Source organism: Lipotes vexillifer, unplaced genomic scaffold, assembly GCF_000442215.2.
Source record: "Lipotes vexillifer unplaced genomic scaffold, Lipotes_vexillifer_v1.1 scaffold777, whole genome shotgun sequence".
Classification (NCBI taxonomy): Eukaryota; Metazoa; Chordata; class Mammalia; order Artiodactyla; family Lipotidae; genus Lipotes; species Lipotes vexillifer.
In genome coordinates, this window is record NW_006784423.1 from 1,604,818 (window position 1) to 1,622,034 (window position 17,217).

Below are 17,217 nucleotides of genomic sequence, written 5' to 3' on the forward strand. Positions count from 1 at the left end.
AGCCACTAATTAGCTGTGTGCTCTTGGGCAAGTTACTTAGTCTCTCTGGGTCTTAGTTTTCTTACCCTAAAATGTGGACGATGGCACTGGATCAGTCTGTGAGGGGGGGCCGTAACAGACTGGGGGTCTTCGACAACAGAAACGTGTTTTCTCATGGTTCTGGGGGCTGGAAGTCACAGACGAAGGGTCAACAGGGCTGATTCCTTCGGAGGCCTCTCTCCCTGGCTTACAGACGGCTGCCTTCTCACTGCGTCTGCATTCTGCGTCCTAATTCCCTCTCCTTACAGGACACCAGTCATGCTGAATTAGGGCCACACTAAGAAACCTCATTTAAACTTAATTACCTGTTTAAAGGCCCTATACAAATACAGTCACACTTTGAGATTCTGGGGAATGGGACATCAACATATGAATTTTGAGGGTGGACAAATCAGCCTAAAACAGGTACCCAAATTCAGATTATACATATAAAGCACAGAACGTGCTTTATGAATGACAATTATTACTCTTACTAACTGGTGTTGAGCTGGGTGTTGAATTACTTTTTCCTCAGGTATTTTACCAGGAGAGGGTCTATGTCCTCTCTGAACACTCTTGGCCGTGACCCTACGTGCCAGACGGCCACCCAAACAGAAACTTTGCCCGTCAGGCGTTTGGCACCTGGGAAACATTATCTTACGGGAGCAGAGATACATGGCGGCTGGTGCAGTGAAAGCAGGAGGCAGGTGTGTGTCAGGGGCGGGTAGGGAGGGGCCCGGCCTCACTGACATCTACATGATCTGGGCCTCACGACGGTCCTCTGACAGACCCGGCTCCCCCCATTTCTGCAGATGGGGAAACCGAGGCTGAACGAGACCAGGGAACTGGCCCAACACACGCAGCCAGTGGAGTGGCACAGACAGACCGTGATCCAATGAAAGCCTATTTAATCCAGAGTCGTCAAGATGCACAGTTCCGTTAGAGGCTAGTGTGAAGCGTGATGGCAGATGCTCGTTACTTGTGTCATGATTTCCATGGGCAAATGCATTCAGGGCTCTGAAATGGGGTTTCAAGATCCCCTCACGCACCCTCCCAAACTGTGATGAACACTTCCTCTGATTCTAGGGAATGAAGTGGGCCCTGTGTGTCCGGGTGGAAGTGAGGCTGAGGTTACGGAAAGAAGGTTTGGGATAAGAAATACATTAGGAGCAACAGGCCGGGGCCCCAGGACAAGTTTGGGGACAGCTGGGGCAGGCTGGAGGGGGCGTCGGGTGGAAATGCGTACATAGAACAAAGTCGCCTGGGTTGTTGACAAAGGCGCTCCGTTTCCTCTTTTCCCCAGTTCTTCCCTGACCCCGATTCTGCCCGAGGCCAGAGCCCGGGTGGATGGGGCCGAAGGGCTGGGAGCCCCGGGGAGCCCCGAGGCACAGCAGGAGGGAGGAGGAAGGCGTCAGAGGGAAGGGGACCCACCCACCAGCAGCCAGGGCGGCCTTTCTGAATGAGGACAACCAGGTGAATGGCTCCGGAGAGTCAGGCGGCCGCGATCACAAGGACGTCGAACGAGCAGGCTCTGGAGGTTCAGGACCCCGTTATCTCCCCCTGCCTGGACCTCACCAGAGGCCACGTGACTGCCGCCGCGTGCCAGCTACGAGATGCCAGGTCAGAGGGGTCAGAGACCCGTGTGTGAGCTCCAAGCTGTGGACGGCCTAGGCGTCCAGGCTCTAATTCAAAGGCAAATCCGTTATCTTTTAGGGAAGGAGGCAGTGTGGGAACTCCCCTGCTCCCCACTTTCTCTGTGTATTTCCCCACATCTGCTTTCTTTTTCTTCGTTCATTCAAGTCAGACCACCTCCTCCTTCCAGTTGTATCAAAAACACAACCTGACTCCAATGTGTGTTTTGATTTTAACAAGGATAACGTGATTAACTTCCTTCTGTGATTTCACATTTTTCCCGACAGGAGAGGCAAGAGCCTCACACCCCTTCTGCCAAGTCCCAGCCCATCTTCACCTACTGAACAGTAACTAACCAGGACCTGGCCCACCAGATGCCCTCACTAACCAGGGCTTCCGCTCGCCCCCTCTCTGGGCCACATTTGGGAGAACGCGCTTCCTGGCCCTTTCCAAGGCCTGCTCCCCAGGGCCAGAGCACGGATTCCGGGGCAGCCTGGGCCGCAGACAGAAGCACCTCCCAGAGCAGCTGGCCACATTCCTCACCACACCCTGGCCTCGGGTACCGACCACGTGGTGCGGGACACCCAGGCAGCTCCGGCCAGGCCACGATGGACGGACCGAGGCCCGGAGAGCACTAACATGTTTTCACAAGATCTAGGATGAATTCAAATGGTGTGCGTCTCTTTTAGTTCTCAAGTTCATCGTAAAATCCTCCACCGTACAGAATGTGGTGTTTGGACGTTTTGTTGCAGGTGTTGATGCGGCCCGCACTGGACCCATCACATCATGGATGAGAATCTGCAGAACACAGCCACTAGGAAACCTTTCCTACTGCCAGCACGTTGCATTCGGTGATGTTAAGTAACTTTCTTCCTGCAAAGTTAACTTTCTCTAAGCTCGTTCAATAGTGTATAAACTGCCATACCTTCCACGAGGAAAGAACAAAGAAGGAATGGAAATCACTATTTAAAAAAAAAAAAAAGCAAGGGCTTCCCTGGTGGCGCAGCGGTTGAGAGTCCGCCTGCCGATGCAGGGGACGCGGGTTCGCGCCCCGGTCCGGGAGGATCCCACATGCCGCGGGGCGGCTGGGCCCGTGAGCCATGGCCGCTGAGCCTGCGCGTCCGGAGCCTGTGCTCCGCAGCGGGAGAGTCCACAGCAGTGAGAGGCCCGCGTACCGCAAAAAGAAAAAAGATAAAGGGATGTTATAGCAGACGACTTTAAAATATGTTCTGTCATCTTCCAGCTGGAATTCTGGAGATTTAAGATAAAATGCCAAACAAATTTGACAGTTCATACAAGTATTCCAGCCCATACATTTAGACACAGCACACCTGAGTTTCAGGAGCTCTATGGCAAAGCCATTTTATTTTTGCTACTAATCAGATTTGTGACATAAACCAGATGCAAGTAGAAAATTTCCTTGCACTTAAAATGTCATTGATACTAAGTTAAGCGTAGAGGTTATTAATTTGTGGGGCTTTTTCCCCATCAGGGTTAGGAATGTCAACTGAAATTATTAATACAAAAGCTTTTTATCACTAATGCTAAGGAGGTCTGACAAGATTGGTTCAGGTACAAAGTAGCTGAAATAACTTTTCATGTAAGAGGACACATTTAATGTTTGGCTCCTAATAGCTATTCACGGTCCTATACGTTCATTTAGTTTGTATCTAGTTTTTCAGACTAGCTTCCACTACTCAGAGAATATCTAGGGCCAGAATTCACAGTCGAGTATCTGAATAAAGGAAAAAACCTCACATTTACTACACTTAAGGATTTTCTGAAGGGCCACCATTTAGGATTAATGCAGTAGTTCTCTCTTGCTTTAATCTGTTCCATACCCTCTACGCCATCTCTATCCAACAGTTCCTCTCCACTTGTGGTCTCAGCAGGGCCCATCCCCAGGGCTCAGATCAGAACTCCCCCTGCAGTCTGGGGTGGGGGGGACCGGCTCTCAAGAGTCAGCCACACCTGTAGGCGCCTGTGTGACGAAGAGGCCCCGAGACAGACACAGAACCTGGATGACAGGAGTCGAGCCCGGGAGTCCGACCGCGCTTCCCAATGATGTGAGCTGATCCCTCTTTAAATTCCCCTTCCTCTTCCTGTTATTTTTCTTTAGCTACTTTTGAGTTGATTTCTGTCACTTCGATTAAGGGCTCTGGAAAAAATAAAATGACCCTTCCCCACTCTCGTTCCCCTGCTTCCACCTCACCTCCTGAAATACGCCAAACTGGTGAGCCCCCCTGAGAAAACAGGTATGCTTGGGTGAGTACGCCGCAGAAAACAGAGCAAAAGTTGGGGAGCCCCCAGGCTTGTGCGCGGGGGTGAGCAGACACAGGCCATGCTTCCTAATCCCAGAGCAGCCTGGGGTTGAATATCTACCCCAAGAGCCCGCACTCGAGGTCTGTAATTCTGGGTGGCATGGACGTTAGGCCTAACCGACCGAAGCCCCCCCTGAACTGGACTTCTGCTCTGCTCTGCACGGGGACCCAGGGCCACCGGCCCCACCCGAGGTGGGTCTCGGAGGAACCCCCCAGGGCAGCCCGGAGAGCGACGGGCTGGTCAGTGCAGAGCATCCGAGAGCCGGCCGGGGCTCAGGCCAAGCGGACTGGGGCGTGGCTGCCCCAGGTGGCACCCGCCCCTCCTGTCCCTCAGAGGCGCAACCGCTGCTACCTGCTGGACGTGCAAGCCTGGGAAGGATGCAGAGTGTGTGGAGAACGGGGGTGGAGACTGGGCAGAGGCCCAGGGAGGGGACGGGGAGGGGAGGGAGGGGCAGAGACGCGCCCGGCGGAGGCAGCCTGACTGTGGCGGGCAGGGCACAGCGCTGGTCCATCTCACCCTCGTCCCCGCGTCACTGGTGGAAGATACTGCACCTGGCACCGCGCCTGCCTCACTGACAGGCACCGGGTCCACTCGAAGAGGAGGACACCCCACTTCCCAGCCGTGTCCAAGACGGAGGACTAAATGCAGCCCTAGGCGTCCAGCTTCGTCCTCCCTGGGCTTGCACGTCCAGCGGGTTGCACCGCAGTCACGCCTCTGAGTGAGTGACAGGAGGGCAGGCGCCACCTGGAGCAGCTGGGTGATGGCTCTCATGCCCAGGTCTGAGATGCCTGGTACTGTCCAGCCGGTCCCGGGGACCGATTTCACCCGCATGAAACTGCAGCCCTGCGCCTGCCGCTGCCACGTCAGCACCAGCAAAGCAGACGCTTGCCCTGTAAGGTCCTGACAGCAAGAGCGGGATGTGTCCTGACGGGCGGGATGTGCCAGACCCCAGGGAGGTGAAGGGCTGAGGATAAAGTCGGGCCAGGAGCCTTTCTCCTGCTAGCAGCTTAAATCGAGCTTTCGAAGGTGAAAACCACTGTCCTTTCCTAAAGCGGAGTCAGTCTGCTGTACGGCCTGTGGGAAACACCGGGGGCTCCACGCTCCACCCCCGAAACTGCCATGAACCCAGGGGGTTTACTTCTTTATTCCTAGGCACGCGCACCTTAGGTGCGTACCCCTCACCCTACGATGAAACGTGCCCTTACGTGCCGTATGGAACCCCCAAGTTCAGGGAGGGCTGGTCCAGGACGGGGCAAGGGGAGGAAGGAGCCTTCATCAGATGGATGGGAGCTGCCACCCCTGTGGCAGATCCACACGGCCCACGTCGGGCCGCCAGCTGGCCGGGGGACAAAGGAGCCATTCACCATCCACGTGCCCAGATGGTCCCCTTTCCAGCGGGCAGATGTGCCAGCAGCCAGCACAAGACGGAGATGCGTCGGGGGCAAAGGCTACCATCGCACAGGTCCACGGGTCCAGGGCCCAGAACCGGAATTTCCATCCCTGCCCCTAAGAGAGCCTGTTCCCTTGTGAGCAGGCAGGCAAATAACATGACTGAACGTGTAAGCCTGAAAAAAACTGGTTTAGAAACACAGGACGGTCAACCAAATGCGAAAGTCAAATGGTAGCACGGATGCTAGTGAAAAGAATTTTTTAAAAAATTGTAATTATAAAAAATACATATTCAGTACCTCTCAACACACATACCTGCTGCATCAGCACAAAGCATCTCTGAATGTGCAGAACGGGGGTGGGAGTGGATTCAACGTGACCTTCTAAAGCACCACGCAGTGTCAGCCCCTGGCAGAAGCTCACAAGCGCAACTTTTTGAGCCCACGCCTGCTCAGCAAAATGAAATATGGCAACAAAAAAGAGCGAGCGAGTAAAGGGACGACACACACTGGTGGGTGCGAGTGGCTGGCAGACAACCGGACCCCAGTTCTGACCCCGCTCCAGGGCTCCTGCCCCACTGGCTTGTGGCCTTGGCAGTTCTGCACTCTCTTCTCCCGTTTCTGCAGCCGTAACATGGGGACGTCAGTGGCACTGGTGGGGCGGCTGTGAGGGTCCAAAGCCTGAGGAAGGGACCGAATGCAGCGTCCCGTACACAGCAGGAGCCGCGCGACTGTGGTCGTGGTGCTTTTACTGCTGTTATCGCTCCTCTGGTTGAGGGCCAAGGTCCGGTGGAGAAAAGAACAGGTGGTGCTTTCTCCACGGAGGTGTGCACGTGTCTGTTTTCTCCCTCAAATGCTCCTGCGGGACAGCCTGGCCTCAGTCCTGCTCTCTGGGTCAGGAGCAGCTAAGACACGAGGGCCCCTCTGAAGCATCTCAGGAGAGGACGTTCCTCGGTGGAAGCTGGCCTTCAGTTAGGAAGTGCAAGGGGCACGCCATCTTCCAAGGCTGGACAGAAGGGCTTCCGGGACCACACGCTGCCCTGGACAAGGCGAACGCTGGTTACTAAGAGGCCAGGCCCCTGCCGGCTCCAGGGAGGGGTCCTGATGTAGCTGGGCTCGGCCTCCAGGCCCTCGTTCCCGGCTGGCTTTTGTGGCAGCGCCCTGCCTGGGCCCAAGGCCTGCTCCTGGCTCTGCTGTGAAGCACCTTGTTACCCTGGACAAGTAACTCAACGTGCCTCATTTTCATAGGAAAGCTGTGGACCAGGTTATCTCCAGAGCCCTTTCCAGGATTCAAGAATTCTACACAGAGAGCCCAAAGTGTGGAATGAACTTCACTTTTGAAACTGAACTGTACATACTAGGCTACACAAAAACAACCACAGAAGAACCGTAAGTGGCCCTTTTGGATCCTACAGCCAACTCCTGTCACCAGTGTTTGGCTGAGCATGTTGGGCTAAATACTACAGGACCGGTCACTTTAGATCAGTGCCTAAGGACCCCAACCATTTCACTACCAATTCACGCTCCACTATAAACACCCACTTGTAAATTTTCCAAGTTAGACACTCGACTGCTTTGCTCCCTGAAAAAAGCCAAAACTAGAAAATCAATGGAGGTTCCCTGCAAACAGCCACCCCAGGATGGCTGGCTTCCAGGAGACCCCCAGCCCAAAAACTCACCAAGAGCTGCCCTCCAGGTGGCTTCCCAGCCGTGAGAACCACGGGGGACAATCTGGATGCTCACAGAATCCGTGAGTTTGGAAGCAGAGAAAGGAAGTTGAGAGAGAGGGACGGCAGGCTGCAGGGGCTGATGAGGGGAGCGGCTTGTGGACAAAGTGATGTGAGCAGGTGCCCGCCCGTGCAGAGAGCAGCGGTGGCTGCAGGGCACAGGGCCTAGGGCAGGAGGCGCCTGGTTGGCCTTCCAGCAGCCCCAGAGGCTCTCCAGTCGGCACCACGGCACCCGTCCTGAACAAAACCCCCCTGCACCCCACACCGGCCGCGGCGACAGACACGAGCGTGTAATAGGCAAGAGGAACGTTCGAGACATATGGACGAGATCTGAAACTGGGTGCGGGCCATATGGGGAAGCGCAGTTGGAAACACAGAGAGAAGATTTTACTTAATTCTCAGCATCTGTAGTCCATGTTTTCTCTATCCTAAAACCGAAGGCTCCCACTTGAGTAACTTTGAGTCCAGAAAGGCTGGTATCGATGTTCTTTAGAAAAACGATCATTTCTATAAGAAGCAAGCCAGGTGCCAGTCGCTGGGAAAGACACTGGGAAGTGCTTTACATGGTGTCCTTGTCCTTCCTTGGGGCACGAGGGGTCCGGGGGCCGGCGTGTCTGGCTTCAAGACCCCGTGTCACCGCACACCTGCTTCCCCTCTATCTCCCAGGCGTAGACCCCTCCTCCTTCCCCATCCCCTCTCCTGGCTCTTCTCATTAGCATTCTTTTGAACAATCTGTCTCTATTTCCTCTCTAATTATCCTCCCACTAATCCGTTGTGAGTTGTTTTACGTTTCCTGTTCTAAATACTTGGACACTTACGATATATGCAAACAAATCCAAGTTTATTTTGGGCGCTGGCACCACAGTCGCTGCAGACGTTTCCGTAGTCTGTGGGCATTACGTTTGGCGGGTCAGTTGTACCGTGAACGATCTCGCAAGACAGAATTCTAAAGAGTTCTAAGTTATGCCGCATAATACGTAATTTGGGTTCGTACAACGGTAGATTATACAACAGAGACCGAAAAGGTCAACCTCAAGTGTTAAAGGCAGCTCTGAAAACCCAGGGTCCCTGCTTTAATACGGGGAAGAGGTGATAGTTTGGAGAAGCTGGACCTTTAAAATCAAATTGCCATCTGTCAATCTTCTTTGCATGTTACATACAAACGTTTCATGGGGCGTGGTCTGGCTCTGCACTTTAAGTGAGAGAAACGTACTTTGTACTTTTTGTGCTGATTCCTTAGAAGGTGACTGAGTTTAGGAAATATGTTTAAGTGACATGTAAAAAAGACTAACGGTACTTTGCTTATTCTTTATGGACATTCAACCTAGGAAACCAAACTACTTGTAAGACAAATGCCCTATAAAGAATCAGCTTCTCCTCGTCGGTTTTATACAGAGCATCCTGACCACTAAGGAACCGGGAGGCGTGGACCAAACTCACTCGGCAAAGGTCCTTTCCAGCACGTGTCGCGATCAGGCTTCCGCCGACGGGTAGACGTTTCAGGACTGACTGCCTGGTGACGGTGGTTTTGATGCCAGGAAGAATACGCCTGCAACCTGATTTTACGTGTGTAGAAACACTTAGCAAACAGATGCAAATGCCAACAGTGATTATTTCTGGGTGATATGATCACAGGTGATTTTTGTTTTTTTCTATTTTCCAATTTTCTTTTTTTTAATAAGTATGCCAGTCTTCAATGAATAGTTTTATAAAAGACAGGCATTTCAGAGATGATAATTCTGAGGACTACCTGAGTGCAGAAACCCGTGTCACACAAAGAGCCTGTGAACGGCAAAGACGGCTGAAATCTCACGCGCGCAGACCCCCTGAACATGCCTGCTGCCGACACAACTGCTGCCAAAATAAGAATCGATCTGAGGAAAAGCAGGTGTGTTCCCGGGACATTCGGCTTCCGAATCATTTTAATTAAAGGCTCCTGCTTCCGTCAATGTGAAGGAACCAGGCGGTTATTGATAAGTGAACCCCCAGGGCCGGGAGGAAACGATGCTCATGAAGCAGCTGGTCCCCTCGAGTCCCAGGGGCTGCAGCAAGCGCGGGAGAAAACCAACCCAGCCGTGCAGGTGGCACCAGGGAGCGACTGGATGCACCAATACCGATGCCAAGCAGGCAGCATTCCCCTCACCCCACAGGGCTCCCCGCAATCTGAATCCCCAACCCCCCGAGGCTCACCAACAATAGCAGAGCTTGAGGAGTCGGGCAGACCTGCTTTGAATTTCAACCCATCACTTACTGTGTGTTCTTGGGCACACACATCCCTTAACCTCCGAGTCTCATTTTTTTCACGTGAAATAAAAGGATGTTTAGTATACTCCTCTGAGGGTTACTGGGAAGATTAAACAAAAAGGTATACAGGTAGGTAGCACCAGAGAGACACACAGAAATCGTTATCACTGCCTACACACTGGAAAACGCACATGACATCAGTTCCGGGTCTCGGGTTGAATTTTTCTGCTGCATTAAGCTTTTCTTTCGGCTTCGGGCGTGACATGGGTGTCGGGAGCGCAGGGATGGTGGTTATGGAGCCCGCGGGTCCCAGGCACCGGCTGTCACAGGGCCTCCCTCCCAGGGGAGGGCTTGGGGGCGGCTGTAGAAAGTAGACGGAGGCCTGGGACCAGCCCCCGAGACCACAGCGGAGTGGAAGCTTGGTGGAGGAACCTCGCGAAATGCCTCAAACGCCAGGGCTCCCCTGCAGGCCGAGACAGAACTATTTATACGGGTCAAAAACTAAGCTTCCCGTCAGCACAGCCCGTATGTGACAGCGAAAATCTGAATTTTGTCTCCTGAAGTTGAGACTCATGCCTGAAGCGTGAAACATTCCCACCGAAGGGCCTGCCATCAACTCCAACGCGTCTCGTCATCACGGCCCTCTGGTCTTTCTGCTGGCTGTTCATTCAGGCTGGAAACCCTCGAGTCACCTGTGACTAACCTGCTGCTTCACACCCAGTTGGCACAGAGTTCTGGGCCTTCCCTGCGAAGCCCAGGGCTGGTGACATCCCCGCGGGCCACCCTGAGGTCTCATCCCCAGCCTCCTGCTGACACACTGGCACCGCCACTCCCACCCCGAGGACCAGAATCAAGATGCCTGCCATACACCCCGACGGCCACCACCCCGTCCACCACAGGACAACTGCTGGGGCTCCCCTTTTCAAAAGCAACAGGCCTAATGAAGGGGGCCTCCCCAGTGTGGGTCACCCAGGGCCCTCAGTGCCGCCGGCTCACTGACTGTCCTCCCACACGCCCCCTGCTCCCAGCCTCTGCCTCTCCCTCCACCGAAGACCAGCCCCGAGCATCCTTCACGTGAAGGATTTCAGTCTCAACCATCTGATGAGACAAGTGGTCCCTTACCCCGCCCAACAGACGCTGCAGCTGAGGCTTTGCGGCTTCCATGGCTTGCCCCAAATTGCTCTACCGGCGTGTGGGCGTGTGCCGAGCCTGGATCTGAAAAGACCCCAGCCTCACCCTCCTATGTATGCTGCTTCCGCAAGGATAAGTGAGGCCCCAGTGGCCTCATCCAGCCGTTTCTGGTGGGCCAGGAGGGGCAGCGCCACTGTCCTAATGACCCCCGCGCATCCAGGCCACTGTTACTCTCCCAGTTACATCACAGGCTGCAGAGAGTCAGGGGCTGAACTCTACCCACCAGATGAAAGAACGTCCAGCCGGCCCCGCCCCGTCTGATCCACACACACCCTGTGACACGGAGCCGATCCCGACACCACGTCTGCATCCCTGTTTCAAAGCCTTCGGTTATTGTTCCCAAAAGTCGCTCAGCGGGGAACCAGGTGGCTTAGAAGCATTTCCAAGGGATGGAGAGAGGGAGGGACGACTCCAACTCAGCCTGCGACAACCAGCGACTACAGCATCCATCACCCGTGGCTCATCTGGACAGATCGCCTGCCCTGCTTCAGCCCTACTGAGAACGCTTCTGATCACAGCAAAGACCCACAGTCCTGCGGTGCCGGAAAGAAAATCCCCCCATGGCCTCACCATCACGGAGGCTGGAGCCCATCTCTCGCCCTATCTCTGTTATAACAAAAGTGCCTACATTGAACTGGCACAGAGCAGCCTGGGCCGGTCCGGCAGGGAGCAGGGTCCCCTCACCTGCCTGCCAGTGATATGGCGGGAAGCTGCTGGATGATTACGGAAAGTTCTGAACCAAGTCCTGGGGAACCGTTGGCACATTCACACCCGGCGGCAACCTCGCGAGTTAGGTCCAATCACAGCAGGCCCTCGGCGATCCTCTGATCTCTGAAAGACTGACGACGAATGTCAGGCCCTGCGGCACCGCAGATGCCTGGATAGAACAGGAAGCCCGAGGTATAACCTCTCCCCTGCTATGATCCAGCATCACGGCCTGGGGTAGTCCCTAAACCACTCTATGTCTGCCCGTTTGTTCAATGTACAGATAAGTTGTAAGAACAGCACAAAGGACGTCATTTTCCCTGAACTATCTGAGAGTAAGCTGCCAGCGTCCTGTCCCATCACCTCAACACTTGGTGGCATCTCCACACACAAGGGCATCCTCGACACAAAACCGGGACGTTAACACCGATACACGAACACTGTCATACTCAGACCCTACTCCGGTTTTGCTAGTAAGGCCCTGGTTTTCATCTCTAAAACAGGGAACCCAGGATCACTAGGATTCCCTCTAACACCCTAGCTGCTCCTCTCTGTGACGCAGCCCTATCAAACGCCCACCCGGTAAGCCCTGATAGTCAACCTGGTGGAAAAAACCCAAGTTCAAGCTAAAGGCATGTGACCCGTCTCTGTCACACGCCTTCTCTTGGGGAAGACGCTCAACCGTATACGGATATGCCTCGAGGAACCCTGGGAACCTCACCCCCAGGAACCGCCCCTCCCCGACCAAAAGCATCAACCCAAACCGCGCAAGGGCTCTTTCAGTTAGTGAGCACTGGTCCCCCCACCGTGGCCGCTCTCTGCTCCCAGGTCTGCCTTGGAGTCGCAGAGGTGGGGACCGGTCCGGAGCTCACCACTGGCAGGTGACTAACTGGCCTCAGGCAGGGTCACACTGGGGCCAAGGCTAAAGCGGCAGCCCCGGGGGCAGCTCACTTCTGGTTCCACATGCCGCAGGAGGGTGGTCAGCGAAGGATGTGTGTGCCTTGGAAGAAACCCTCCACGGGCGGATGCTAACAGGTTATAAATGGATCCGTAGCTTCCTGGGTAGCCCAAGTCAGCACCTGGGCCTAAGGCAACCATCGCGAAGACAGTTAACCTTTGGGGCTTCGGCGGGTTCCAGCTGCCGTCGTCAAGTGGTGACAAAAGCCGTTCTTCAGTAAAATCCCTCCCTGGGAGCAGCTTCCCCATCTCGCAAGATTTAGCACAACACTTTCCAGCACCTAACCTGCATGGCTTTATGAGTCGGGTCGTGTAAAACACCAAGGCCAGGCCGGAGCCCAGGAATGCAGCGAGCCTTTCAAAACATCGCCTGGGCTCTGCCAGCAGGAACAGTTCTTGAGGACGGCTCCTTGTTGTCTGTGGAAAAGCTCTCTGACTAATTGTGATCATAAGCTGAACGTGAGAGGAGACCTAGTGTATCAACGTGCTACCCGTCTACAAACACGAGCTCATACTGTTTTATTTAATTATAAATTACTAAGGGAAAAGGAAGAGCGTTAGTCCTTTCCTAATGGAGAGAACTTTTCGGGAAAGGTACCGCTTTCTGGAGGTTACTGTAACAAACTATTACATGCGATTAAATTAAATTGGTGACCGACCTCAGCACAGCACAGGGATACAGGGAAGCAGGAGAGAGCTCTGCCAAGTCACGGTCCCTGGCAGTTAGAGATGCCAGCACACAAGGAGAACACAAGGACTTTGACGGGGAGTCCGGTGCTATTGTGTTTCAAACCAGGTGCCTGCCGGGGAAATCTTAACCACGGCTTTAGAAACTGGGTGGATTTCCATGGCACTAGAATTACAAATGTGGATGATGTCATGAGTCGCTATTAGAAGGTCAACATGTGTGGTGGTGTCTTTGGCGTTGTTTTCACTCCTTCTAATACACAGTAGAGAGAACTTCTGCTGGGTGCGTAATCAGTCTGTGATCACACTATAATTCCAACAGCACGCCCGTCATGGTAATTTACACAGGAAGCCACGGATGCTTTAGCTCCAGTCTTCTCTGTAACGGAGACCAGTGGGTGGCAGGAGAGGCTGCGGAAAGTTTTCCCACCTTCCTTCTCGACGCTGGCGCCTTGTCAGGTCTGACGATGGAGAAATGATAAGTCACACCGCCACGGTGGTTCTTGTCGGGGTACCTCCCTTCTCTGTGACACCGTTCAAGGGGGGCAGTGGAAAACTCATGCCGAGACAACAAGGTCTCTCTTTGTCCAACAAAAGCAAGGTTCTGGGTGACCACGACAAACACATGGAAGCAAAAAAGACAATGAATGGAGGCATTTCTCCCCGGCAATGGGCATACTGACCTCCAACAGTCTCTAGACTACAAATATTAACTGCCGCGGATAGATATGGACGTTCAGAACATAGCTTTGTTGGTGTTTTTTTACATTAAATAATGCTAGGTACAAACGTTTCCAAGGCAGTAATGTGCCTGACGGGGGAGGAGGCCTGGAAAGGGGTGGTCAGTCCACAGAAGAGCAGCAGGTCTCCCCAGCACGGCTCTCGAGGGCCAAGGAGAGCCGAGGGGGGAGGGTTAAAGAGAAGCCAACTTTGATTCTATTTAAGGAAGAGCTTTCTAACAATCTGTGTTCTCCCAAAATGGAACTTGGCTGGCTCTGTGGAAGGAGACGTGTGCCCGCAGAGCTGGGGGGCCATCTGTCGGGGCGGGGGAGCCAGCCTGGCACCCACACGAGGACAGGCTGGCTGAGCCAGGCCCCCCGAGCTCTGAGAGGAGCCCCGGGGACTGACTGCCACTCGTGAAAAACCGAACCCCAGCGCCAGATGTGCCTCAGAGCTCAGCTGTCTTCTCGTTCTAAAAACTGAAGGGAGGGATGACGAGCTGTTCAAGGGAATCTGTAGGTAAGTCAGAGGGCTTGCCTCGCCTTATTTCACTGCCCAGCGTTCCGTTCCATTTCTGGGTGTTTCATTCTTTACTAGAATCTTGAGAATGTAGTTTTGAAAAAGGATAAGAAGACAAAACAACTCAACAATGTTGAGCATCTCCAAAAAAAGGTACTTTAGTGGGCGAGAAGCTGAAATTGGAAAAAATAAATAAAATTAAGCGCAGGGCACTCCTAAAGTATTTACCTACTCACGCTTCCCGCATTTCTTAGTCACAGTTAATAGAGAGTTATAAGCACAGGACAACAACGTTTCTTTCAAGTGACATGCTTGGAGAAAACGATAAAGAGGGTCACTTTTGTGGAAAAGAATCAGATTGCTCATGAAAAACGGAATTTCTCCAGCAGGCAGAATCTACGGTAGCTGGTGTGATTCTCACGCAGGCCAGTGTCTCATTTCTCTCTCCAAGTCGTGAAAATAACCTAACCCACAACACAAAATTACTACCCAATGAATGAAGGCTTTACTTGGTTTTGTTCGTCTGTTTGTTTTTTGCGGTACGCGGGCCTCTCACCGCTGTGGCCTCTCCCGTTGCGGAGCACAGGCTCCGGACGCGCAGGCTCAGCGGCCACGGCTCACGGGCCCAGCCGCTCCGCGGCACGTGGGATCTTCCCGGACCGGGGCACGAACCCACGTCCCCTGCATCGGCAGGCAGACTCCCAACCACTGCGCCACCAGGGAAGCCCTTTACTTGGTTTTGAAGAGTCAGTGGACCCTTCAAGATTTCAGAAAATGAAAGATGAATATTTTGCAACACTCATCACATTCAGAGTTTAATTTTCTTTTCAGGTTTCCTGCCTGTTCCCCTCCCTCAAGTGAAACTAATTCTCTTGTTAGAAATAAAAAGGAAAGTCTCAAGGAAATGTAACGTGGGTGATAACATTGACCTGTTTCAAGAGCAAACTCTTCCGTGATAACCAGCGGTCCCGGGGGCCACCCACATGGTGCTCACAGAAGGAGGCACTGCTGACCTTCAGGAAGTCACCCTGTCGCATCCTCTGCAGGACGCCCACGCAAAGGCGAGATCGGACACCATCAACTTCAGGGGACTCGGGCTCTTTCCCACGTCCGGACACCAGGGAAGGGAACAGGTGCGTGGGAAGAAAGCTGGGCGCCCAGCAGGCCCCCTGCGGGTCACCCTGGCGGCCTCGCATCACACCGCCGCTCGAGTCCCCACCTTAGCTGCCACCGTCCAGGACTGCGCTGTGAAACGCCACCAATTTAACAGAGGGGAAAAATTCCCCGGGTGCAAAGTACTTTTTTGCCATCTCCTCCTCTATGTGCAAACACCACACACACAAAGGATTTCGAGAGAGAGAAAAAGACTTGATGGGATGACCTGGGCGGACCTGGGGACATGCCCGGAGGTGGTCATTCCATTTCAGGACCCTCCAGAAAGTTGATGCCAGGAGACAGAGACACGCAGAGAGGTCCGAAACACACAGAAAGGCCAGCTCACGTAAACCCCCAGACTCGAGAACCTCTAGGAAATGACCGGCCGGATATTTCTGCACTGGATCTCTCAATGTCCAGAGATTTTTTTAAAAAGACAAGTAGAAAGATGTCAATACTTAAAACATACCTTTTTTTTTGTTTGCCCTCAAATGCAAATCAAAGAGATGACCTCCACTCTGAATCCCGCTGAGAAAGCACCAGGCCCCCGCCCTCCAGGCCGGGCCGGGTCCTGCCGCGCGCGCCCGCCACTCACCGAGCGTGTCCTTGAGGTTCTTCACGAGGGAGCCCTTCTTCAGGCTGTTCTTCCTCTCCACGTAGTTGGACGGCACGTAGCCCGTCCTGTTGGCCGCGTTGCGCACCCGCCACCAGGTCTTGGAGTCGTCCAGCAGCCACAGGCGCTCATTCTTCTTGATGTCCAGCTCCTGGTCCTGCTGCGCCGCGTAGTCCCACTTGGCTATGACGATGACCTCCTCTGTCATCTTTCATGGAGTCCTTCTGCCAGCAGAACATTGGGAGAGGCTCATTAGACACCCGGCCAAGCGCCATGGCTCCTGCATCCACTCGGAAAACTACACCCGGACAAGCTTTTGTTACGGCTCGGCAAGCAGCTGTCTCCAGGGTCTCAAATACTCGACCTTAAGATGACCTCCTTTCAACAAGCTTTAGTATATGCTGTTTAGAAACGGTGACCTTATAAAGCGAATCTTAATTTTGCACATGGGGAGTTCTGCTGCTCTGCTAAAAACAAACAAAAACAACAGAAAACTTTCCAAAAAATTCGAAATAACTGTATCACAATTAAACGTGTTCACTAGATTAAGTAACACCAGATCCTTATAGCTGATATCTCTACATCCATTTTCTCAGGATGAGCTGACTTTTATGACCATATTTAATGACCGTGACACACCCAAACCGCAATGTGGTATCCTGGATTGGACCCTAAAACATGAAAATTAGTGAAACCCCAGTGAAGCTAGTCAATAGTCTACCACTAACCAACGTTAATCTCTCACTTTTGACAAATGTCCCTGGTCAGGTAAGACGTTAGCACGAAGGGAAACTGAGTGCGGGGTGTCAGGAATGCTTTGCACTATCTTTGCAGCTTTTTCCTAAATATAAAATTATTCCTGGAACTTGAAACACAGATGTTTATAGCAGCTTCATTCATAATTGCCACAATTTGGAAGCCATCAAGATGTCCTTCAGTTGGTGATAGACAAATAAACTGTGGTCCGTCCAGATAATGGAATATTACTCAGTGATAAAAACAAATGAGCTGGGCTTCCCTGGTGGTGCAGTGGATAAGAATCCACCTGCCAATGCAGGGGACACGGGTTTGAGTCCTGGTCTGGGAAGGTCCCATATGCTGCGGAGCAACTAAGCCCATGCGCCACAGCTACTGAGCCTGTGCTCTAGAGCCCACAAGCCACAACTACTGAGCCTGCGTGCCACAGCTACTGAAGCCTGCGCACCTAGAGCCCGTGCTCCGCAACAAGAGAAGCCACTGCAATGAGAGGCCTGCGCACTGCAAGAGAGTAGCCCCCGCTCGCCGCAACTAGAGAAAGCCCGTGAGCAGCAACAAAGACCCAATGCAGCCTAAAATAAAA

At 53.3% G+C, this 17,217-nt stretch overlaps 1 protein-coding gene across 1 annotated transcript in view; it reads right to left on the bottom strand.

The window, feature by feature from the left end:
* NCK2 (NCK adaptor protein 2) overlaps nucleotides 1-16,106 on the bottom strand; it is a 37,941-nt gene extending 21,835 nt beyond the window's left edge. The window contains exon 1 of the mRNA XM_007456824.1: nucleotides 15,861-16,106. Within this exon, the coding sequence (XP_007456886.1) occupies nucleotides 15,861-16,086 (226 nt within the window). The 5' untranslated portion in view covers nucleotides 16,087-16,106. The remainder of the gene's footprint in view (nucleotides 1-15,860) is intronic.
* Between the last annotated feature and the right edge of the window lie 1,111 nt (nucleotides 16,107-17,217).